The 26,194-nt window shown below is 43.6% G+C and overlaps 2 protein-coding genes across 2 annotated transcripts; both read right to left on the reverse strand.

The window, feature by feature from the left end:
* Nucleotides 1-570: 570 nt before the first annotated feature.
* LOC146609093 (uncharacterized) lies at nt 571-11,335 on the reverse strand. Its single transcript, XM_085345853.1, has 10 exons — nt 11,275-11,335; nt 10,320-10,598; nt 7,826-8,074; nt 4,378-4,467; nt 4,088-4,192; nt 1,587-1,652; nt 1,197-1,274; nt 1,040-1,090; nt 764-832; nt 571-641 (listed from the first exon to the last, which is right to left on the reverse strand). The coding sequence occupies exons 1-10, from the start codon at nt 11,333-11,335 to the stop codon at nt 571-573; spliced, it is 1,119 nt and encodes a 372-aa protein (XP_085201979.1).
* Nucleotides 11,336-18,852: 7,517 nt separating this feature from the next.
* On the reverse strand, nt 18,853-20,876 carry LOC146609094 (uncharacterized). Its single transcript, XM_085345856.1, has 2 exons — nt 20,822-20,876; nt 18,853-19,214 (listed from the first exon to the last, which is right to left on the reverse strand). The coding sequence occupies exons 1-2, from the start codon at nt 20,874-20,876 to the stop codon at nt 18,853-18,855; spliced, it is 417 nt and encodes a 138-aa protein (XP_085201982.1).
* Nucleotides 20,877-26,194: the final 5,318 nt, after the last annotated feature.

Below are 26,194 nucleotides of genomic sequence, written 5' to 3' on the forward strand. Positions count from 1 at the left end.
ATATATCCAAATCCCTCTGAAAAACAAACACTTATGATTTAACCAACAACGCTTTTATTTATTTAATCCAGGTAAAAAGTCTCATTGACTTCTCTGCTCTCAGAGGCCGGGTCTCTGTTGGCATTCTCATTAGAATTACTTTGAGTAAACGTCCCAAACATGTAATCACCAATAATGGTTCATAAAAACATTCATTTGATGTCATTTAACATGATTAAAAAAGTCGCTCTGATGATGAATTCCACTGTAGAAACAGGCTCTAAAAACAATTTAATGACATTTTATTGCCTTAATTTCCTAAATGAATGTATTTACAGTCTTACAGCACACACACATCTGTACTGTCAACATGTTAAAAACATCAGAGCAACATTTCACCTGATGACAGCGTTCAGGACTGTTTGCTTTTTTTGTATTCATGTTTTCAGATTGTATTACGACTAACAGTAACACACACAGCTTTTCACAATAATTCAGAATAATCTCGACATATGCATGTTATATGTTACATGTTCCCATGAACATCTGTGCTGTGCAGATTGTTCCTGACAGCAGGACATTCAGGTGAAGCTACACCGGTCCGGCCTGCTTCTTGGGTTTCTCCAGTAAGACATACGTGTTGTTGACGGGCTGTGAAGAACCTGTGGATCATAAACATCATCAGTCTGAGTGGGTTGTGTGTAACAAACACACCTGTGCAGGTTTGGCGTGTTCACCATGAGTTTGTGTAAAATGAGGTGCTGAGTGGCAGCTCAGGTGTTACCGGTCGTGTTTCCAGTCCGTGGCAGCTCAGCGATGGTGTCGTATGTGGCATCACTGTGGTCTGATCCTCCTGTTAAAATGTTTATCAAATAGTCTTCATCAGATCCAAGTAACAGTCCAGTTTTAAGCTGTTACACACAACAAATCAACATTTTCAGCTTTAGAAGACACCAGATCCAAAAGTTTGATCACACAAAATAATTTTGGGTTATCCAAAAATAACTCACGTGTGGCTCTTTTAGTACCCGTCCAAATCAGAAGCAAGAATTAAAGTTACCTTTATTATTTCCAGCATGGAAAGTGGAAGCAGTCAAGGAATGTGGAAAATCTGTAAATGAAATATTTTGATTAGATGCAGCATGAAGGTGGAAGGAGATGAAGTGTCAGCAGAAGGTTTGCTTAGATCATGTGACTGTGAAGGCTCAGTGCAGCACAGGTGTTACTGGTGTCGTTTCCAGTCTGTGGCAGCTCAGCGATGGTGTCGTATGTGGCATCACTGTGGTTTGATCCTCCTGTCAACAACAAGTCTCAGTAAGAGTTTGCATCATTTTTACTTGTGTTCATATTCACAGTGTTCAGTGACATGATGAGTAAAAAGAATTTGTGTGTGGACTTAGCCAAAAAATACGTGTGAAACTCTGCACTCAAGTTTCAAGTTACAAGTACGAATTTTGACCCTGTTTTTCTTCCTTTCATCTGATTGGCCAATGTCATGTCAATCACAAATGTAACTATCCAATCAGAGAACAGATGGGTTTGGCTGTCGGAGCGGCGCTTTTTTGAACTGCAGGTCCTTCAAACTGTCACAGCTGCTTCACTCTCACCATTTATAAGATGAAGTTCTGCTCCAGCTGGTATCTCATCATAGACGTGGAGCTGTTCGTCAGTCCCTGCAGACAGATCAGAGTCAGCTCCTGCTTTAAAGTTTAAAACACGCTGCCTGTGATGACGTCTAGCTGTGACAGCATTATTAACAATCTTTTAGCTGTTAGACCTCCTCGACGTGTAGAGCCCCAAGAGAGCGCTCAGATCCTCTAACCAACTGCTCTTAGTGCAACAAAGGCCCCGACGGTGACCGAGGTGACCGAGCTTTTGCAATTGCCGCACCCAAACTCTGGAATAATCTTCCTGTCGATGTCCGCATGTCAGATTCCATTCAATCGTTTAAATCACGCTTAAAAACTCACCTGTTCCATCGAGCTTCTGAAACAAATTGGCTTGGACTTCCAGCTGGTCTGCATCTGTGCCGTGCAACTGTAACTATAACTGCTTTTAATGGTTTTTAACTGTTTTTGTTGCCTTTGTTGTAATCTGCTTTGCTACCTTGTGTTTGATGGACACTGTCCTTTTTAAATGTGCTATAATAATAAATATTGATTGATTGATTGATTGATTGATTGATTGATTGATTGATTGATTGATTGGTTTAGCTAATGACACTGATCTAGAATTTGATAAACCTGCTCTTATCTTAAAAGTACCAAAACACAGTGTGACTGCAGCTGTGAGCAAATGCTTTACTTTGACAGGCTGATGAACAGAAGAGGACACATGTCACACAGATGTCAGCATTTACAGCAGCACCTCTGCTCATAATTGTACGTGTGGACTGAAAAAGCCTTTTCTGGTCCTGTAATCTATGCTGTTCCAACGGTGGATGTTCATGATATTCAATAACCCTGTGAGCTAAAAGCCCAGGCTTCACTCTGCTCTGAAACACTCTTATTCACAGGAGGCTGACCAGTAAGAACGGCTTGTTTCACACAGAGCACGAAGTGAGCAGCTGCAGACGGGCAGTCATCCGAAACTACTCAGTCCAGGAATCCAGCAGTCTGAGGGGGCACCGCTAAACTGTGATGTGTCCTGACCTGTTACCTACAGGTCGTGACTCAAAAGTGAGGCTGAGATTAAACTTTCTAAAAATCTAATTTATGAGATTAAATAAATTGTGTGAATGGAATCAAGGCAGAGCTGAAAAGAAGCAGGAAAATAGAAAAAACAAGGAACACCAAGAAAAGAAAAGCATCAAAACTGAGTCACATTTTAAAGTTTTACAGAGTGTCGAGTGTTGGAGGCAGACTGCTCCAAAGTGCAGAACCACCACAGCAAAGGCCCAGTCTCCTCTGCTTCGACCAGCATCAGAGATGTGTTAGGACAGAGGTGTTACGTCAGGACAGGCAAATCTAAGAACAGACATGAATGAAAAAACAAACCAAAGCGATCTCTCCTCTCAGAGCTTCTTGGTTTGTACATACATCCTTTGAATTACTGCCATCTTGTGGCCACAGCTGGCTACTGTCACTAAAAGCTGCACTTATTTCAGACTCGTAGCAAAGTGTGTCAGAGGGCGTCTGTCTGTCCTGCTCACACTGAATGAAGCTGCAGCTTTTCCCGTGTGCACATTTACATTGTGTTTAAACTGCTGTGACTTTAACAGTAAACTGATGGGAGAGCAGCATGAGAGGCAAGCTGCTGCTTCACTGTTCTGAGGTCAGTTACTACCTGCACCAGCTAGCATTAGCTGATTGCTGTGTGTAATGTAGGACCTTAAACAGAATATAAAGTATTTAAGATGTACTTAATATTCTGGGGTAATAAAGTAGGTATTTATTCAACTGTGGCAGTAGCTACTTAGATTTTACAATTCTTCAGCCAGGAAGGAGTGCAGTATGTTTTAATCTGATTGAATTTATCTTGTTAAATAGGTGAATAGTGGAGGAGGATCCTTTGTTTGCATGTGTAATTGGGGTTGGGGTGGTGGGGGGCATCGCTTCTGCTTGCCTGTCTGTAAAAGTCGATCCTAAAACGTACTGGAAGCCATAACGGGGGAAGTATGGTCTCGTTTACGTGTGCCTGTCAGACGTCGAGCTTCTTCTTTCTGAATAAGTTACAGAAGACAAAGCAGAGCCCGGCTGATGCCATTTGTTATTACATGAATCTCATTCCATAGCAGACCAGCTGGGATGCAGCACCCAGCGGGTGCAGACAACACTATGGTGGGAAGCTGCCGTGAATGTCATAGAAGTTGGTAACAGAGGTCAGATACAACCTGAATCCACTGGTGGAGAGGTTCAAAGGAGATCCTGAATAAAACCGAAGACAGTCCATCGAAGAAGGAACGAGGAACAGCTGTTAGGAAGTCACTACATAGTTTTTAAACCTCACTGATACGTCTCCTGTGACCTTTCTGATTTCTTCAAAAGAACCGAGTGAAGGAAGCTAAACTGGACCACAGCAGATATGTGAGAATGATGCGACTAACATGTCTAAACCAATGAATAAGTCATGTAAACCACAGATTCTGGTCATGTTTCACTTTACTCACCTCGTCTGCTGGACCTGCATCTCCACATGAAGCAGGCAGTGATGAGGATGAAGATGGAGAGAAGAAGAAGACCAGTTCCTATCAGGAAACTCTGCACTGGAAAAGCTGGACAAGGTCAGAGTGATGAACACGGCTCATGCATCACATACATGGACTCTCTGTAATATTTAATATATAAACACATCAGACCTCACTCTAAAGGTCATTTATGCTACAGGCCAGAAGAGATGAACATGTTTACATTTAAACCTGTTCAACTGCACTCGTTAGATTCTTTGATGCAATCATACCTGATGGAGCATCGGGGGGTGATGCAGGTGTTACTGATGCTGTATGAGTTGTAGCAGTAGGTGGTGTTTTTGTTTTTGTTGTCTTATTATCTTAAGTACAGAAAAAAGAAAATATAGATACATAAAAAATAACAGCTTAAAAATCAACGATTGAACTTTAAATGTACGAGTTGGTTAAAAACAAACTCCACATACAAACAAAGTAAAAAACTGAACTGAAGAATTTCACATAACATCTTGTGATTTGTGAACAATGATTGGATGCTGTCTGACTGATGCTGATTAATGTCACGCGGTGAAGCTGACATGTTTTAACTTTGTGTTTTTAAGCATTTGTGCATGAGTTGCTGTGTTTCATCGTTTTTAATCTTTAATAATGTCCAGTGTTTTATTCGTACAGTTTCATTGCATGCTTTTATTGTATATATTGTTGACGTGTTGCCGGAAGACTTCCAGGCATGCCAGTTAAGACTGTGACCAATCAGGGTTTGCCTTGGCCACCGTAGGCCAATAAGAGGACCTGGCGGGGCAGATGAAGGGGGCTAGAGGTAGAGCATGAGAGACTGCAGCAGCGACACGGCGGGATAGCCAGTGGTCAGCGACTGTTGCAGAGAGCGGCAGAAAACAGAGTAAACTGTACAAAAACATTTCTGTGTTACCCTAAAGCAGATGACTCGTAATCTGGAGAGGAAATGGCGTGTCACAAATCTAGAGGATCATCATTTAGCCTGGAGAAATAGTTTGCTGCTTTATAAGAAAGCCCTCCGCAAAGCCAGAACATCTTACTATCCATCACTGATTGAAGAAAATAAGAACAACCCCAGGTTTCTCTTCAGCTCTGTAGCCAGGCTGACAAACAGTCAGAGCTCTGTTGAGCCAACCATCCCTTTAACGTTAACTAGTAATGACTTCATGAACTTCTTCACAAATAAAATTTTTATCATTAGAGAAAAAATTACCAATAATCATCCCACAGATGTAATATTATCTACAGCTACTTTCAGTACCATTGATGTTAAGTTAGACTCTTTTTCTCCAATTGATCTTTCTGAGTTAACTTCAATAATTACTTCCTCCAAACCATCAACGTGTCTTTTAGACCCCATTCCTACAAAACTGCTCAAAGAAGTCCTGCCATTAATTAATGCTTCAATCTTAAATATGATCAACCTATCTCTAATAATCAGCTATGTACCACAGGCCTTCAAGCTGGCTGTAGTTAAACCTTTACTCAAAAAGCATCTCTAGACCCAGCAGTCTTAGCTAATTATAGGCCAGTCTCCAACCTTCCTTTCATATCAAACATCCTTGAAAGAGTAGTTGTCAAACAGCTAACAGATCATCTGCAGAGGCTTATTTGAAGAGTTTCAGTCAGGTTTCAGAGCTCATCACAGCACAGAAACAGCTTTAGTGAAGGTTACAAATGATCTTCTTATGGCCTCTGACAGTGGACTCATCTCTGTGCTTGTCCTGCTAGACCTCAGTGCAGCGTTCGATACTGTCGACCATAATATCCTATTAGAGCGATTAGAACATGCTGTAGGTATTACAGGTACTGCACTGCAGTGGTTTGTATCATATCTATCTAATAGACTCCAGTTTGTGCATGTAAATGGAGAGTCCTCTTCACACACTGAGGTTAATTATGGAGTTCCACAGGGTTCAGTGCTAGGACCAATTCTGTTTACATTATACATGCTTCCCTTAGGCAGCATCATTAGAAGACATAGCATACATTTTCACTGCTATGCAGATGACACCCAGCTCTATCTGTCCATGAAGCCAGATAACACACACCAATGAGTTAAACTGCAGGAATGTCTTAAAGACATAAAGACCTGGATGGCCGCTAACTTTCTGCTTCTTAATTCAGATCAAACTGAGGTTATTGTACTCGGCCCTGAAAAGCTTAGAAATATGGTATCTAAGCAGATTCTTACTCTGGATGGCATTACCTTGGCCTCCAGTAACACTGTGAGGAACCTTGGAGTCATTTTTGACCAGGACATGTCCTTCAATGCACATATTAAACAAATATGTCAGACTGCTTTCTTCCATTTGTGCAACATCTCTAAAGTTAGAAATATCCTGTCTCAGAGTGACGCTGAAAAACTAGTTCATGCATTTATTACTTCCAGGCTGGACGACTGTAATTCATTATTATCAGGAAGTCCTAAAAACTCCCTGAAAAGCCTTCAGCTGATCCAAAATGCTGCAGCAAGAGTCCTGACAGGGACTAGAAAGAGAGAGCAGATTTCTCCTGTTTTGGCTTCCTGTTAAATCCAGAATTCAAAATCCTGCTCCTCACATACAAGGTCTTAAATAATCAGGCCCCATCTTATCTTAATGACCTTGTAGTACCATATCACCCTATTAGAGCACTTCGCTCTCGCTCTGCAGGCCTACTTGTTGTTCCTAGAGTATTTAAAAGTAGAATGGGAGGCAGAGCCTTCAGTTTTCAGGCCCCTCTTCTGTGGAACCAGCTTCCAGTTTGGATTCAGGAGACAGACACTATCTCTACTTTCAAGATCAGGCTTCAAACTTTCCTTTTTGCTAAAGCATATAGTTAGGGCTGGACCAGGGGACCCTGAATCCTCCCTTAGTTATGCTGCAATAGACGTAGGCTGCCAGGGATTCCCATGATGCACTGAGTTTTTCCTTTCCAGTCACCTTTCTCACTCACTATGTATTAACAGACCTCTCTGCATTGAATCATATCTGTTATTAACCTCTGTCTCTCTTCCACAGCATGTCTTTTATCCTGTCTTCCTTCTCTCACCCCAACCAATCACAGCAGATGGCCCCGCCCCTCCCTGAGCCTGGTTCTGCCGGAGGTTTCTTCCTGTTAAAAGGGAGTTTTTCCTTCCCACTGTTGCCAAAGTGCTGCTCATAGGGGGTCATATGATTGTTGGGTTTTTCTCTGTATCTATGAAGCGCCTTGAGGCGACTTTTGTTGTGATTTGGCGCTATATAAATAAAATTGAATTGAATTGAATTGAATTGGAGCATCGGGGGGTGATGCAGGTGTTACTGATGCTTTATGAGTTGTTGCAGTAGGTGGTGGTGGTGTGGTAGTTGTTGTTGTTGTAGTAGGTGGTGGTGGTGTGGTAGTTGTTGTTGTTGTTGTCTTATTATCTTTAATAATGTACAGTGTTTTATTCGTACAGTTTCATTGCATGCTTTTATTGTATATATTGTTGACGTGTTGCCGGAAGACTTCCAGGCATGCCAGTTAAGACTGTGACCAATCAGGGTTCGCCCTTGGCCACCGTAGGCCAATAAGAGGACCTGGCGGGGCAGATGAAGGGGGCTAGAGGTAGAGCATGAGAGACTGCAGCAGCGACATGGCGGGATAGCCGGTGGTCGGCGACTGTTGCAGAGAGCGGCAGAAAACAGAGGAAACTCTACAAAAACATTTCTGTGTTACTTTTGGGTTCATGTGTCTCACCTCTGTCAGATCTCTGTCCTTTGGTCACATTCAGATAAGCAGCTGGTTCTCCATCACAGTAGTACAGTCCAGAGTCAGCAGGCTCAGCTTCTCTTATACGTAATGTTGTGTCCTCCGTGGAAACAGAAATCCTTCCTTCATTTATTTCTCCAGAGTCTCGTCTCCACGTGGGAACAGCTGATCCTCCAACATCATGAGAACAGTTCAGAGTGATGCTGCTCCTCTCTGCAACACTCACTATTGTTGTTCCTGTGAAGAATTCATGACATTTATCATTAAAGTGATTCTTTCCAACGTGCTGATTGGTTTAAAGGTGGACGTCAACAGGAAAGAGGAGGACAGGGAGCACAGAGAGGGCTGCAGCCGACAGCGTTCATTGTTTTCACTGTTTCACTTCATCCATTTCTATTTATCTGTTTCCATCAAACTGGAGCTCAGGCAGCAACAACAGCACAGACAGACACGAGTCCACACAGTATATCTGCGCACTGCCCCCTGGTGGCAGCACACAGCTACTACAGGCTGTGTGAAGCTGGCCCGAGCCGCCACTTCAAACAGGAAGTCTGCGCTCTGACTTGATAACTCGGTGATGATACCTAGTGATGGGTACCAGTTCTGACATAAACGGTAGTAACCGGACCGAAAAGCAGCGCACATTTCGGTGCTTTATTTTTTTTTTCCTGAGATGTGATACACTTTAGATTCTAGCCAATCATTTTACGTTTCCGAGGATAGTAGGCGGGTCCAGGTACGTGCGTTCTTTTAGAGCAGAGCTATAGATTAAATGTCCAAGGCGAAGCGGTCAAAAGTCTGGCTGTACATCACAGCAAAAGATGCAAACTCAGCAGCAACAAGTGCTTTAAGCTGATACTGTGATACTGTCAAAGGAGGTAACACCAAGAATCCGATGAAACACCTGGCGACGCATAGCGTTTTTTTAAAAAGCCCAGAAATGCGCCGTATTTGATAGCTTGCTGCGAGACCTCACACCGAGCACATCTACTGCGGGTGTGGTGCCTGTTATCGGACCCGGAGTTAGCAACATCCCCCAAAAACCCGAAGAGGAGAGTCCTGGCCCCTAGCCCTGCCAGTGTAGCAGAAATGATGAGGATGATGATGCAGCAGCAGCCGTTCTTCTCTGCGTGAGTAGCTTCATGTTGTTCGTGTGTAATTTACGTTGAGTAGGCTAACCACGTTATTACATTAATGCATGTAAGGTGAACTAGCAAACATCATCATAGCTACATGTGGCTGTCTTCTTGTTTGATGGCAGATGCTCCCTTCACCCTGGCCAAAAAGGCTAAAATGACCAAAGAAAAAGTGGAAAACAGTTAAACATGAGAGGTTTTTGGACAAAGTTTGTGTTTTTTCCATTGTTTAAGCTTCCAGCCAAGAGTGATACCATATATGCCCCATAGCTGCAGAAAAGGCTAACATTGTTATCTTTTTACAAAAAAACAGTTAAACATGAGAGGTTTTTGGACAAAGTTTGGGTTTTCCATTGTTTAAGCACCGGCACCGTTTCAAACGTACCGGTTTGGCACCAGTATTGGATAAAACCTCAACGATACCCATCCCTAATGATACCGGTTATCTCTGCTAGGGTTTTAGGTTTCTGATGTTGAAGACAGAATGACATCATCAACATAAAGTCGGTCACTGCACAAAAACCCAAAAATGCTTCAGTGTGATCATGGTAAATGGCCTGTATTTATATAGCGCTTTTCTAGTCCCTAAGGACCCCAAAGCGCTTTACACATCCAGTCATCCACCCATTCACACACACATTCACACACTGGTGATGGCAGCTACATTGTAGCCACAGCCACTCTGGGGCGCACTGACAGAGGCGAGGCTGCCGGACACTGGCGCCACCGGGCCCTCTGACCACCACCAGTAGGCAACGGGTGAAGTGACTTGCCCAAGGACACAACGACCGAGACTGTCCAAGCCGGGGCTCGAACCGGCAACCTTCAGATTACAAGACGAACTCCCAACTCTTGCGCCACGAATCATCATATCAGCTGAAGTTCAGATACACTGTGGTTTGAGTTTACAGAGAGCAGAGATAAGACTTTATCTCTCCTCTGGCTGTAGCTCAGGTGGCAGAGCAGGTCAGCCACTAATCAAAAGGTCGGTGGTTCGATCCCAGGCTGCCTCCTTGGGGAAGATACTAACCCCATGTTTGCCTACTGGTGGTGGTCAGAGGGCCCGGTGGTGCCAGTGTCCGGCAGCCTCGCCTCTGTCAGTGCGCCCCAGGGTGGCTGTGGCTACAATGTAGCTGCCATCACCAGTGTGTGAATGACTGAATGTAGTCCTTAGGGACTGAGTAAAGCGCTGTACAAATACACACCATTTACCATTATTATGTAGCTGCTGGTTATTTATCTGATGTTTGCAGATAAATGTTGTTGTAAAAGTGTTTAAAATATGTTTGCATGTCACCTGTAACAGAGATGGATTTTAAACAGAAAATAGAAAAACATGATGTTACCTGATGGGATCACTGTCAGCTCCACAGCTGCTTCATGGTCACAGAAGTATCTGCCAGAGTCTGAGGGAGCAGCTCTGAGGACGATCAGAACCCCGTCAGCCTGTGAACTGTATCGTTTCTGTGGATCATTGATGTGTTTTGTAGTTTTGTCTCCATCAGCTGTAAGTATGTCAGCTCTGCTTCCTCCACTCTCTCTGCTCCACCTCACTCCACCCTCCACAGAGTGAGGACAGGGCAGAGTGACCTGCGTCCCCTCCTTAACTCCTTCATGGGTCAAACCTGCAAAAACAAACAGTTTTCAGAATCACATAAACCTTCAGATGCTGTGGACACACAGTAACATCACACGTCTAGACTGACATTAACTGGAGCGTTCCTTAATGCTTTGATCCCAAAGTTTCATGAAGTTAAACTTTGTTACATGATCAGTGAAGGAAGAATTTCAAAGCTGCCAATCATCCAAGATTCATATACAGAACTAAAAATCACCAACCAGGCCGATATCTGACAGAGTAACAGCACAAGCATGATTTCTGTCCACTGTGGTCAGACTGTCTGTAATAATGAAGCTTCTTTGAAGGATGTGAGGCTGGAAATGGAGCGGCACCGACATGTCACTCAGCTGTTTTAGTACTGATGTTTCATGATCGCAGCTTCAATCAGGAAACACTAATTTCCTGATTGGAGGTTGAACTGTCGTATGAAGCACTCAGTCTTTTCTAACGTTTTATAGTCCGAACAAAATGGCTTCGTCCATCTGTAAAATAACTGAGGGATAATTTTATGACAGATTTACAGTCAGTGAGATAAAAACTGTGACGCGTCGCACACTTTGAGCTGCGGTCACACCTTTATCCAAGCACACAGTCTCACACTGAACTTCACAGCTTTTATTATCTGAGTCTCATATGTAAACTATAAATATGTAAATGTGAATAGAGTGAAAGAGTCTCACCTGCAGCGACATTAGAGCCCAGAGTGCAGGCCAACAGGCAGCAGAAGATGTTCACCTTCATCCTCACACAGTGCGAAGTGTCTGAACAGTTCCTGTGTGATCTGAGAACAGGAACTGAACACGCCTGTTCTTCCTCCTGCTGCTCGTAACCACACAGCCTGCCTTACAAACACAAACTTGTTTGTGGGTAAGAGGTAACAGATGCTCTTTTTATAGTCTATGAACATGTTTCAATGTTACCATTTAAATGGGGACATTTTTATGTTGTCGTTGACTGGAAACAGATACTCGTTAAAACCAGCGCCTTAAATCATTATGGACCCAAATCACAGACTGTATATAAAAGATGGGGAAGTTTGAAGAAGCCCTTGTGGTTTCAAACTCTTTAAAACCGCATTATTTATATCAGCCACCAGGGGGCGACTCCTGTGAAGCGTATGGGGACCCCAGTAAACGCTCTACACATAACTTTAGTGTTTCTATGAATAACTTTTAATCCAATTCAGTTTATATGGAACCAATTCAGAACAACTGCTTCAGCAGGCTTCGTAAAAGAAAGACGCAGAGAAAACTTCAAGCATCAGATTCAAGTCTGTTTCATTTGTGATGAAGCAGCTACGCTCCATCTTAGGACTGACAAGCATTTAGTCAACGTGACTGCAGCGTAGCTTGATTGCACCTATCACAGTAGAAGCAGCCATGTCCATCATTCATATACAGTCTATGTGACTCTGGACACAAGCTAGAGGAAACGGTAAATGCACCAGAGTAAATGCACACACACACACACACACACACACACACACACACACACACACACACACACACACAGCAGGAACATTAATATGCACGAATGTTTGCTTCCACTTCCTGCTGACGATGGACCTGATAACTATTCTTTCTTCAACATGAGCAGCAGCTCATCAGAAACTTTGTCTCTAGACTCCACAGTCCTGACGTCCTGCTTCTTTAATGTTTGAACGCGATATGACTTTGCGTTTATAGCGCCTCCATTTCCTCCCGTGTCCCACCGTACTTCCTGTTTTATTTTGTTAGTTTCCTGCAGTGCATTCTCATCTTCATGCTGCTTTGTCAGATGCATGTCACAATTATGCTAATTGTTTGGTGCTCGTGGATCAGCAGCCGCTGTGAGATAACTGCTTCAGTTTATAGACACACTGTGTAAAGCCTGGCACGCATGCCTGTGCACGCCCACAGTGGGTAGCTGTGGGTGAGCCGTAGGGCCGTGTGTGAGCAAACCCCCGAACGCGCCCTCACAGGGTCGACAGCAAGTACCCTAGCTTTTGCAAGCTCCACATTAGTTTTACTCTGCAGGACCCCGTCATCGTCTCTGGCTCACCCACAGTGGGTTTGCTGAGAGGAAACACATATAACACAAAGGGTTTTTGTAGAAGAGTACATGTTTGACTCCCCTGGTTTGAGTGTGCAAGGAAACAGAAGTCCCTTTCTGCTAATATCAAGAAGCACAATTGGTGTAAAAATCTGCCAAATCGACTGTGTGGTGACGCCCTTATGTGGGAGTGGCTAAAAGTAAAAAAACAAACAAAAACAGGCCCACAGTGGGCAAGATTCAAGATTCTTAATTTGCCACATGCATAAGTACAACATGCAGTGAAATGTCTCCTGACACGCTCCTCGACTGTGCAAAAGGGGAGGGAAGGGTCTGGCGTTATTTTCGTGCCACTATTCTGAGCGCACGTAAAAAAAGTTTGCAGGTGCAAGTGTTGCATTTTGAGGAGAAATTTATTTTGAGCAGAGAAAAGCTGAATCTGAGTGAACAAAATTCATTGCTGCGTGCACCTGTTCGGTTTCCCAGTGTGTGAGGTGGCTCTTACGAACTGGGAAAACACCTGTTGTGTGACAGGAAGTTGTGGCAGGACTTTTATTTTGAAAATCGACGTGAGTTTACGGTGAACTGCTTCTGGGATGCTTCTGGCCAGCAGTGCTCTGAGTTGGTGTGATCGGCCCTTGCTTCTTTCTGATTGGCTGGCCCACCTCATTGTTCCCGTTCAGCCTGCTGTGTGTTTGCGTTCCCGTCTCTTCCCGAATGCTCTGTGCAACATCATGACTCAGTCTATGTTTGTGTGAAGGCAGTGACTGATTTACCTGCTAACTGTTAACAAATTCACATTTTTAAACCACAGTCTTGTACTTTATTTCGTTGTACATGTGCAATGACAATAAAGGCCTCTTCTATTCTGTTCTATTCAGAGGAAGTTGCAGAAAAACACATATGTGTGGATTCTGTTCATAGACTATAGCTCCGCCTTCAACACCATCATACCATCCAGACTTGTCATGAAACTCTGTGACCTGAACATCGGCTCCTCCCTGTGCAGCTGGATCCTGGACTTCCTGACAGCCAGACCTCGGGTGGTTCGCATCGGCAGCATCACCTCATCCACACTCAGCACAGGTGCCCCCCATGGATGTGTGCTCAGCCCCCTGCTGTACACCCTGTTCACCCACGACTGTACAGCAACACACAGCTCCAACACCATCATCCAATTTGCAGATGACACCACCATCATCAGCTGCATTTCTGATGGAGATGAGACGGCATACAGGGCAGAGGTGAGAGCCCCGACATCACGGCGCCGCGACAACAACCTGCTGCTCAACGTCAGCAAAACCAGGAGCTCATCGTGGATTACAGCAGACTGCAGAGAGGAGGCCACACCCCCATCCACATCGAAGGAGCAAAGGTGGAGAGAGTCAGCTGCTTCAGAGGCATCAACATCAGCGAGGATCTGAGCTGGTCACAACATGTTGGTGTGATCACAAGAGCAGCAAGACAGCGGCTCTTCTTCCTGCGGCGCCTGAGAAGATTCAGCATGAACCCCAGAATTATTATTTTTTTAAATATAATAAAAACTTCTGTCGATGCACCATTGATGCAGCTGTAATGCTCTGGACTGCAAAGCTCTGCAGAGGGTGGTGAGGTCAGCACAGCATCACCAGGACTGAACGTGCAGCCATGCAGCATCTCTGCAGACAGCGCTGCATGAGGACGACGCAGGCGGCTCAGGAGCATCCAGACCCGCACTACCACACACAGGGACAGTTTTTACCCACAAGCCATCAGGCTTTTGAACTGCTGACATTCGATACACACCATTACAAACCACTGGACTCTACACACTGTCATTTTAAACAATGCCACTTTAAATCCTCACTGCACAGTTTTTGCACAAACTGTAAATATTAAACTATTAATATTTTAATACTTTCAGGATTTTTTATTTTAATATTATTATTTTCTTTAACACACCTGTATACTTCCTATATGTCCGTGTAAAGTTGGGGAACACAAGTGTAAGAATTTCATTGCGGGCAGTGTTTGTCACAGCTGGCGCAGCAGTGGTCTGGTGTGTGGGAAAAAGGACTCGCATGCAGTTACAGAGATGCGATGGAGATTTATTATAAATGACAGAACACAAAGTGGCAAAAACAGAACTTAATAATAATCCAAACTGGGAGAAACTAAACTATAGAACAGCAAACCTGAACACGAAGGGAGGACAGCAGGGAGAGCACACAGTGGATTCACAGACAGTAACGAGCACACCCATACACACAGAGGGACACTGGGAAATCACACACAGGTGGGAGACACAGCTGGACCTGATTAACCTGACGAGACAGAGGAACACTAACACCAGGGACCACCAGAGGGAGCACCAGCCCAGAATCCCAGAACGGTGGAAACCCAAAGAAAACACACAATAAGAGGCTGTAATGTTTGTGTCTCACTCTCGCCGCCCATGTCACCTGTACTTGTGCCTGCATAATGACGTGAAGAAATATTTATAAGAATTATTGTTCAAAAAATATATTTAATATGAAGGCAACAGGAAGTGTTACAGGCATCGCCCTAAAGCCTGATGGGCAGTGTAGTCTGTGCTGCAGGGAGGATGGACCCGTGATGTGTCTGTGAGTGAGGGAGAAAAAGGAAAAGTAGGAGCTGTCACTGAGCAGAAACGGGAGCTGGAAGCATGTAAATATAATAACAACCACAGCAGCCTGACGAGCCCAGCTGTGAGTAAGCTGTTAAGACTCGACTGTACGCTGAGTTCGTGTTTTCCTCTGAAGCAATAAGTCCTGTTGCAGCAGCCTTTCAACGCCTCTCTCTGTCTCTGCTAGCAAAGTTGACCCAGACAACAAAGTAAAGCTAGTTTTCAGCTACGAGCCGACACGAACCCGACGTATCAGCCAGAGGTCCCTTTACTACGCTTCAGAGCCGCGGACCTGTTTTATATACGCGTGGAATAGTTTTCTACACGAGATCGCTGCAAAAAGTGCAGCCTTACCTAATGTCCACCTACTGTTACTCATTTATATTATGATTTGAATCTAGCTGGTGTTGGTGTGGAGAGTAGCCTTCAGTAATAGTAATAAATCACATTCATGTAGCTGTAAAAAGCATGATCATATATTAAGTAATCCAAAGTATTCAGAATGTAATCTGTAATCTGTAGTGGGATACATTTTAACAGTAACCTTCCCATCACTGATTACAGGTACGTGTTGCTACACCGTTTTCTGTCATTGACAATGAAACTTGAAACAGTTTGCTGACGTCCGTGTGCACGACGGTGTTTCACACCTACACTTCAAACTTCTTTCTCTCTGATGTGTGAACTATAAATAGAACGAGCTGGTTTGTGCTCTTTGCTGTGTGTTTTTGTGTTATTCCCTCTGACACTGATACTTGTTTGCACTGGTTAAAGGTCAGTGTGTATTAGGAGGACGCCTACAGCGTGAAACACAAACACGTTGCCACCAGAAGCACAGAAAGCATGAATTCCTGCTCTTATAGCTCCACTTAAACACTGCCATTCTGCTGCAGCAGCATCATTTGCATATGGCAGAAAGGCCTATGATGCTTTCAGTTGTTCTTTAGATGCAAAGAAAAACAGAAAGTTGTATCTGCCAGCAGCCTGAGCCGACAGCAACATGGCTAAATGATGTTCAGGGTCACATGATCACAGCCTCAACTACAAGCTCTACCAAAAAGGAACGTTTGACACGATCTTAGAAGAAGAGAGCGGATTAGTGTTTCACGTGTAGAAGAATTTCTTCTATTTCTGTATTATTCACATTATCTTATTGTATGATGCTTTGGTGCCACAAGGTTTTAGCCTCAGTCTCACACATTCCTGCTGTTAACAGACGGCATCTCAAGAAGTTGGAGGGAAGCATTCACACAAAGACTCAGAGTGGGGGAAGAGTCTTTTGTCTCTCCAGCGACTGTGAGAGTTAGCAAGCGAGAGAAGAACTGAAGCTGTGACAACAGCTGTGCAGCCTTTTGTCCCTGTCGGGAGAAAACGTCTACAGTTTATTATTAGGTCTCTCTTGGAAATGAGATTTTTAATCTCAATGAGATTTTTTACCTGGATAAATAAAGGATTAATAAAAAAAAAATTATCTTTGGCTTATTTTCTGTGAGGGACATAAATCCACAAACATTTTCAATGACCTCATACTGTACCTCCCCCCACGCATTTACATTACATACAAGGTGTTCGGGTCCACTGGACCCAGGTCTAGTAAAAGTGTTGAGAGTGTAGGTCCTGTGTTCCCACACTCTGTCTTCCTCCTCTCTGGTGCTGCTGATAGTGTTTTCTTCCCCTCCCGCACAAAGTTGCAACATTATTGAAAATTCAGCTATCAACACGTCTGCTCTGACATTCCTGCACATTTATACTCTCTCTTGAGGGATCCAAATCTTATTTTCTCATACCCTGTCCCTCCTGCAAATTAGGGGCATAATACTATAAATAAGACTTTGCCAGTGTGGTTCTTTATCACAACTGATCAAGATGGCCAAAGATTATCTTCTGCGAGGGCCTTGCAATTGATTTTCGAAGAGAGAGGAGCTTCTGATGAAGTTGTAGAAGAAGAGGTTTCAGAATATGAGGATCACATTTCTGAATTTTCAGTCTGACAGTGACTTTGAAGAAGAGGATGAGGCTGAGCGCCATTTAGTAACAAAACAAAGACGAGTACCCCATCTGCAGCCAGCTCCAGGACCAGAACAAGCCCACCAGACAGCAAGTGAAGAAATATGGATGTCAATAACTGGTGAAATTGAATGGTCTTCTTGCCCAAGAAATGAGCCACCCTGCAGAGCTGCAAACGTGATAAGGGTGCAACCAGGGCCAACACGGTCATGTGCAGGACATCAAGTTTTCATTTGAGCTTTTCATCCCAGATTCCATCCAGAAAATTATTCTGGATTTCAGTAATTTAGAAGGAAGGTGTGTTTTTGGAGAGTAGTGGAAGCAGATGGACCAAATTCATCTACAGGCCTACTTTGGGGTTCTTATCCTCGCAGGAGTTTTCAGGTCCAAAGGGGAATCCACAGACTCCCCGTGGGATGCAGAACTTTTCCGTGCATCAGTGTCTCTGGAAAACTTCCACAAAATTTCCAGGATTATCTGTTTTTAACCGAGACGACAGACCAGCTCGACAGCAGAGAGACAAGCTGGCTGCCATCAGGACAGTGTGGGATAGTCGGTGCACCACCTCCCCCTGTTTCACAACCCTGGGCCTAATGTCACCATTGATGAGCAGCTGATCCCATCTAGTTGTGAAACACGTTGCTTCATGTGTAAATGTGTTGTCTTTCCACTCACTCCACTTGATTATAACTGATTTTATTTTTTTATAACATTTTATATATAAAAAAAAAAGAAACGAGAAGCACATTAATTCATAAATGCGATCTAACAAAGGCAAAGGGAAAAAAATAACCGTGTTTGCTGTTCATATGTCTTGTTATTGGGATGAAGTAAACATCTGTTGAGTAATTTAACATAAAATTGTTTGATAGTGTTAGTTTGGAAAGCCAAACCTCTGGCGGGTCCACCAGACTCATGAACACTGGCTGAGTAACAAAAATACGAACACCACACAAGGGTTAAAATATAAAATTATTCAAACTGCATTTGTTGTTATTTTGAGGGAAATTACTGCTGAGTCACACGATGACACATTGTTGACACATTAACCACTCGACGGTTTTACTTTGGCGCCCTCCGGCGGTCATGTGGCATTAAAACCTTGTTGTGCAGCTGATACAGATGATTGGTTACTGCAGGATGGAACTATCCAATAGGGAGGCCTGTGTGATGTTCAAAGTATATCTATGGTGGTTTTCTACCTGCTGTGAGCTGTGAGCTGAAAACATTTATCATATTTATCTGAGCATCGGACTCTCAGGGTGGAGCGCTGATTTGGGGATGCAGTGTGTGAGTGAGAGCTACACAGCGCTGTATGAAACATTAATCACAGACTGACATTATTGTTTAATAAAAGGATTTATCTGATCCTCAAAATCTGTAAAACACAAATGTTTTGTTCAGTTTTAAACTCCAAAAATCCAACAAAAGTGAAGTGACGTTCCCATCAGAGCGTTCTTAATGCTTACAGTCTCAGAGGGAATGTTAAATATTGTTTTTGCTGCAGCAACACATATAATATTAACAGAAACACAGGATACTTTCAAATATACATTCATAAAAGTCTTAAATATATGGATGTGAGGCTGTAAAGTTATATTTGACTGAACGTCTGACCGATGGAGACAGTTTCCTTCACTTCTGTCGAGTTGTTGCTCACTCCTCTCTCTTTGCCACCTGATGGTGTCACCGTCAGCTCTGCAGCCAGCTCATTGTTACAGAAGTACTTTCCAGTCTCTGAGCGAGTGGCCTTGAAAACGTAGAGCGATTTATCTGCCAATGAGCTGAAGCGTTTGTGTGGGTCAGGAACGAGTCTGATGTCTCTGTCACCATCAACTACCAGCAGGTCAACCCTCCGTCCTTCGCTCTCTCTGCTCCACGTCACTTTACCCTCCACTGAGCCAGGACAGGGCAGAGTGATGGACTCCTTCTGTTGGATCACTCTCTGGATTATTCCTGTGAGACACAGCATGACATTAAATTATTACAGATGGAATTTGTAGCAATAATTCAATAGGAAAGTCCTGTTTACCTGGTGATGTTTAAGCAAGGACAACATTCATTTTGCTCTCAAAACTGAATTTTTTAAAATCTTAAATTATGAAGCAACCTGATTATGAATGGACTCAACGGTGATCCGTCCGTTTTTTCTGCTTAGGCCGGGTCGCGGGGGGCCAAGCAGAGAAGCCCAGGCCTCCCTCTCCTCAGCCACCTGCTTTCCCAGGAAAACACTAAGGCCAGCCGAGAGACATGATCTCTCCAGCGTATCCGGGTCTGCCCCAGGGCCTCTTCCCAGTTGGACAACACCTCACCCAGGAGGCGCCCACGAGGCATCCTTGTCAGATGCCCGAATGGGCTCCTTTTAATGTGGAGGAGCAGCAGCTCTACTCCTCACCCTATCTCTAAGGCAGAGGCCAGCCACACTCTGGAGGAAGCTCATTTCCGCTGCTCGTATCTGCGATCTTGTTCTTTTGGTCACTACCCCACAGCTCGTGACCATAAGTGAGAATAAGGATGTAGTACTTTCCTTTCTGGCACCTCAGCATAGACTTCCCCAGGAAAGCTGAGGAGTGTGATCTCCCTATAGTTGGAGCACACTTTCTTAAAGATGGGAACCATCACCCTGGTCTGCCAATCCAAAGGCACTGCCCCTGATCTCCACACATGCCAGCCAAGCGACCCCACCACATCCAGAGCCTTCAGGAATCAGGATGAATCTCATCCAGCCAGAGGCCCTGCCAGGAGCCGTCCTCGTCCCCAAACTCTGCTTCCTCTACAGAAGACGTGTCCGTGGGATTAAGGATTCCTTACACCACCTGACAATATCCCCAGTCGCAGTCAGCAGCACTCCCACCGCACTATAAACAGTGCTGGTAGAGCACCGTCCCCCCCTCCCGGGTCGCCTGTCAGAATCTCTTGGAGGCAGTCTGAAAGCGTCTCCGAGCCTCTCTACTGGCCTCTCACCTTCACACTTTCTCAAATGATTTTCTTTTCTATTCTGACAGAAGTGCCCAAACATGCTGTGTCCATCAATCCTGAAAATTAAACAATATTTTCTTTAAAAATGCAGTCAACCCTGACCATTTCAGTTCTGCATGTGTGGTGTGAGGACTGAAACACAGCCCAGCTTAACAGGCAAAGTTGCAAACTGACATCCGTCTGAGGTGGGCTTTAGGTTTAGTTGTTGAATATCCTTCGTAGTACAGTCCACCCTGCAGCTGCACCAATCCAACATATCATTCAATATCTGCAACATGATGGACAATATGCAGAAACCACAGAACGACATTAAACACTAGTGCGCTGTCAGAAACCCTCGGTCTATATTCTGTGTTTTTCAATTCATAATCATCACAAAGGATAGATACGCTTTCAGGCTTCATCCATGGGAGGTTTGTGAAGCTCCAAGGGACCAAAATTCAAATATCTAATTATAATTTACACCATACAGGTGTCAAAGAAATGGTGAGCCTTTATGAATGAAGTTATGTGACAACTGCCAACGTTTACGTGTGTGTGTGTGTGTGTGTGTGTGGCTTGTAAAAGTATGAACGGCTCCTTACCTGCACTGCAGCCCAGAACGAAGACTAACAGGCAGCTGAAGACTTTCACCCTCATCCTGGCACAGAAGCACATGAAGCACCGAGACTAGAAATGACCGCTCGCTGCATCGCTCTGAGCTTTAAATACTCTGCTGTGTCCTCACACAAGAAGCCACAAAGTCTAAATGTCTTTTTATGGTCATAACAACTCATCTGCCTTCACGTCACTGTGTGAACACGTCACTGCCGGTAAACTCTGTAGGTTGGGCTGGAAGGTGGAAGGTGCTTTCCAACATTAGATCAGCTGTTAATAGTTTAGAGTCAGTGTGGTCAAACGTACAATATGACATTTCACAATGTGCTTATATTTTCCACTGTGCATTTATTCTGAGATCTTACTTCTCAGAATGTTTGTGGTTGAAATCTTCAGTCAGCTGTGACACAGATGATCTACGCTGAAAGGAAGAAAAGTGGGAAGGAAAAACTCCCATTGAACAGGAAGAAACCTCCATCAGAACCAGGCTCAGGGAGGGGCGGGGCCATCTCCTGAGACTGGTTCTGCTGAGACTGGTTGGGGTGAGGGGAGGAGCAAAGTAAAATAAGTAACATTTTATTATATACACCTTTCAAGATAAAATCACAAAGTGCTTCACAGAAGCTAGAACATAAAACAACATCAACCAAAGGCAAGTTAAAAAAGATGGGTTTTTAACAGTTTTTAACAGAACTGCCAGAGTCTACAGATCTCACATTCAGTGGAAGAGCTCCAGAGTCTGGGAGCCACAAAAACCAAATTCATGGGCTGCATCCTCCTGAGGCCGCATTTGTAGACCGATTACGTCACAGCGACGCGCCGAAGGCTGTCCAGATTCGTAGACTCCTCCGAATGCAGCTGACAAATGTGTCCTTCATTTCCCCGAATTTGAAGGATGGGTCGGATGGTTTAAAAGGACAAATACTTTCTAAAATAGAAAGACAATGATTATTTAAAAGATCTGTTAATAAATCAACCTCGTCAGAGACAGGCAACACCAAATGTAAAACATCCGAAAATTTAGCAGCAGTAGAGGAATTTAAAATGCGAGAATTAAGTAGATGTCGAACAGGAGACGGATGGAAGGACGGTTTAAAAATAACAGAATGATGGTCCGAGATAAAAATGTCCTCAGAACTAATGAAGTCAGTGGTTCAGCCTAAAGAAAAAACGAGGTCCAGTGTGTGTGCTTTGGTATGTGTGGGGCCAAACACATGCTGTGTAAAAAGAGTCCATGACGCTAAGAAAACCTCTGGCAAAGAGGCCGGAGTCATCATCAACGTGCAGGTTATAACCAGTCTGGACAGCTTCAGGGTGGAAACAAAAAGTCACTGAACTCCTTTAAGAACTGACCTTTTGGTTCATGTGGACGACACACTACAGTAACACAATTTTAACTGGCTGTAGTTCAAACGACGAACATTTTTTTACCATTAATGGGCAACAATGGATCCGACTTCGATCCACCACAGCGAGACCTCCTCCCCGACCGGACGTCCAAGGCTGGCTAGGAGTATCCGCCCGGGCAAAGTTCGACGAGGGATGAAAAGTCGCCATCGCGCTGCCAAGTTTCAGTTAAAAGTAAAAAATTGGGAAAGAATAAAATCGTTCAACAAGAACGTTTCATTGGTTGATGAGCGGGCACTGAGAAGCGCCATGCTCAGTGAGGTAGAAGTCATGTCACTTACAGAACTGACTGATTTAAGGGACGTAAAAACTACGGGTTCGATCCCCGACGAGTATAAATTCCACTCCACAGGGACAGAGGGCCAGCAACCGGAGAGTCTGCATAAACACTCCTAAGGAGGAGGGGCTAACAGGTGTATTTCCCACTTCAGAGCAGCTAGCCTAACAACTTAGAGCCACTAATACTCACCTGATCCTGATCCGGACTCACACCTGTGAACAGACAAACTGCAGCTGCTCACACATATGGGGCTGATCCTCCTCCACGCAGCGATCATCGAGATATATTTTCACACTTTGTGGTTAATGAAGGCCGATGGTTCCTGTTGTCTTCATCATTTATCATTTGGTGGCAAATAAAGGACTTATTGTCCAACATTACATGGTTGATGCAACACGTTTCAGAAATACACACACACGTGTGAAAGACAGCTGTCGTTATGAACACCGAGTCAGTATGACTCAGAAAGTTTAAAATAGTGAATTAGTGTCCAAAACAGGAAACGTGTAGAGCGCACTGATCTCAGGAGGAAGTGCAATCAGTAAAACAATGACTCGTCGCGATAAAAGAATTATACCAAAGATTTGTGAAATTAAGAGTATTAACCATTATTAAACAGCTGTGATCTGACATCTGGATTTATAAGTCGCTAATATTTTATCTTTTGCTGGAATTTGTGACTCTGTATAAAGTCTCATTGGGATCGACTCCCGACTACTTTGGGAAAGGACGGTCGTGCTGGCTTCATGTCACAACCACAGCAGAGGTATGGCAGAGAAAACTCAGTTATAACAGTGGTTTTGTAAACTTGTGCAGATCACCAAAATAACAGATTTGTGTGTGGGGTCAGAGTGTGGCCCCATAAAGACTTCCCTAAACCTGCTGGTCTGGAAGTCCAGCAGTTCATCTAAACAAAAGGCACTGAGACTAAAACAGATACAGATGTTTCTCCTACCATGAAGCAATAAGAGCAGGGACCACCTCTCCCAAGCTCCCAGGATGTGGGAGTGAATGCCAGAACACTCTGGAAGGCACACAGTCTTTGCAGACTCCTAAGGATCAAACTTCTACCATCATGACATTGATTATAAAACTCTAAGCATATATGAGTAGATGTTTCTAAGCATAAATGACAATCAACAACCCTGTCTCAGAGTGACGCTGAAAAACTAGTTCATGCATGTATTACTTCCAGGCTGGACGACTGTAATTCATTATTATCAGGAAGTCCTAAAAACTCCCTGAAAGCCTTCAGCTGATCCAAAATGTAATGCTGCAATATTTCTATGCTGCTGGGGGCTGTGTTTCTTCTTCTGTCACCCTTTTCACTCAGTATGTGTTGTGGTTTTCTCTGTATCGTTGTTGTTCTCTTACACTTTGAGGCAGCTGCTGGTGTGATTTGGCATTGTGTCAGTAAAACTGAACTGAAATGGAATTACAAGAATGAATTCAGTTCGGGTCCTGTGGCTCAGTCAGGTAAGGAGATCCCACAAAGTCAGCACTGTTCATCTGGATGTAACGTCTGCAGTGGGAGAAACGTCTCGTCATCATTTCTTGGAGTGGAACAACTTGACCGGCCTGCACAGAGTCCTGAACTCAACCCGACAGAACCTTTGGGATGAATTAGAGAGGAGCCTTCTCTTCTGACATCTGACCTCACAGATGCTTTTGGAAGAACGGTGAGAAATTCCCATAAACACTTGGAAATAAAATAGCTGCAAAGAGCCGACATCATACTCAACCCTGAGGATTTACTCAGGTTCGTATGCGTGTGAAGGCAGACGAGTGAAGACTTTCAGCAGCAGTGTATTCTGGGAGACAGTGAGATATGTGTGAAATACGTCGACAGTTTCAGTTTGGCTCATAGTTGCTTTCCTGTTATCTGATGTCTGACCTCAGTAACGGGAGGGGAGGGCAGTATGTAACCAAAGTTAAACTGACGCATTATATGGAGAAAAAGTTACATTATTTTCAAAAGATGAGATAAAAACATGATTATTGACTGAACTTTAGAAAGGAAAGATTTCAAACATCAAATGAGAAACAAAGAAAAACTGAAGAACTCTGATAAGGTTTGATGTCACCTGATAGGATCATTGTCACATCCACAGCATCTTCCCTTCTGATGAGCAGGTCTTATTCTCTAATGCACAGGATCGTTCGTCTTTATTGTGTCATGTTTCGGCCGTGTGCAGGAATTGGACCCAAACGCGAACTCACAGGGACAGAAGTTGAACTCAAAAGCACATTTCTGGAAACAGATCACTAACAACACAAAACTAAAGTGGGAAAATCTAATTATAATGTACTCCAGGAGCCACAGGGAGAATCACACACACCATGAGGGAGATCACGACACTGTCACAGAGAAACACAGGGCTCAAATACACCGGGAAATAACGAGGGAATGAGACACAGACGGGAGAAACTGAACATAACGAGACCCAAAGGAAGCGAAACTCAGTACATTCACGTAGGACACAGACCTTCAAAGTAAAACAGGAAATGTAACAGACGCAGACTTGACTATGGCAGACAGAGCAACTAAGAAACACAGAGAACAACAACAGGGACACACAGAGGGCGGCTACGAAATACTCAGAAAACTAAAGAGAATACAAGAAAGCCAAACTAAGACAGCAGACTAAAGAATAAACTGGTGAACAAAGAGAACTAAGATCATAATACAAAAACTCAGAGACACAAGAAACTCAAAACACCGACCCAGGACCGAGACATATTGTGTCTTATGTCCACGCTACCATCAGCTTTAAGTAGTTTACAAAGACACAGAAGTCTCCACACGAAGCTCATTACAAGAAATCAGAACTGAGGCTGCTGCTGAGGATCATTTTAACTCTTTAAGACCTACTATAGAACCAAGTCCACCAGAGCTTATATTATATTTTTACATGCTGTGGAGCCATTTTTGGGAGCATTTCAAGTAGCTATACATCAATACAACCATTACAGCCCAAATTTTAATAATATGTCTGCATTAAGTGCATAGTAATTACATAAATTGCAAAAAAGTGCAATAAATTACAAATAAATTGAAAATCGTTTTTGTTTTTTTAACATATATTTCTAGTTAGAGAAATTTAAGAGGCTTATCCCTCAAAACTGTAAATACAAAAAAGTTGCACAAACTAGTTTCCCACCAAAGGAAATTTATTTTAAGTGTCTTCATAGTTTTATTTTTGAGATACACCAATTTTCATATACTGCAGGAAAAACGAAAAAATATATTATACTGCAAATTTGCAAAATAACAGCATATGCATCAAAATAAACAATTTCCAGCAGTGCAATATGAGTCCTCAGCATCCCAGAAACCACACAGAAAGTCAGAAAGTCAAAGATAACTTTTAAAAACACAAGTATAGGCTCATGAGGCCCTGATGGTAAAAAACTACATTTCCGCAAAATGACGTCACTTCCGGTTTCGGGCAGGTCATGGAGGACATGCACAGTTCGCGCTGATGGACGTAGGAAGTGTTACAAACAGCTGATCGGATCGGCAAAGCGTGTTTCTGGAATATTATGTTTTTGTTGCTGCAAGTGCTTTTATGCAGTTTTTGTAAAGCTGTATGTGGAAGGAAACTGTGACCGAGGACAAGCTGATGGCATCAGATGTAAGTACAACTCCTCCGGTTTCCATCCATCCATCCAT

Source organism: Diplotaxodon limnothrissa, linkage group LG22 (genome assembly GCF_057381915.1).
Source record: "Diplotaxodon limnothrissa isolate DT_005_m linkage group LG22, D_limnothrissa_male_GT1.1, whole genome shotgun sequence".
Lineage (NCBI taxonomy): Eukaryota > Metazoa > Chordata > Actinopteri > Cichliformes > Cichlidae > Diplotaxodon > Diplotaxodon limnothrissa.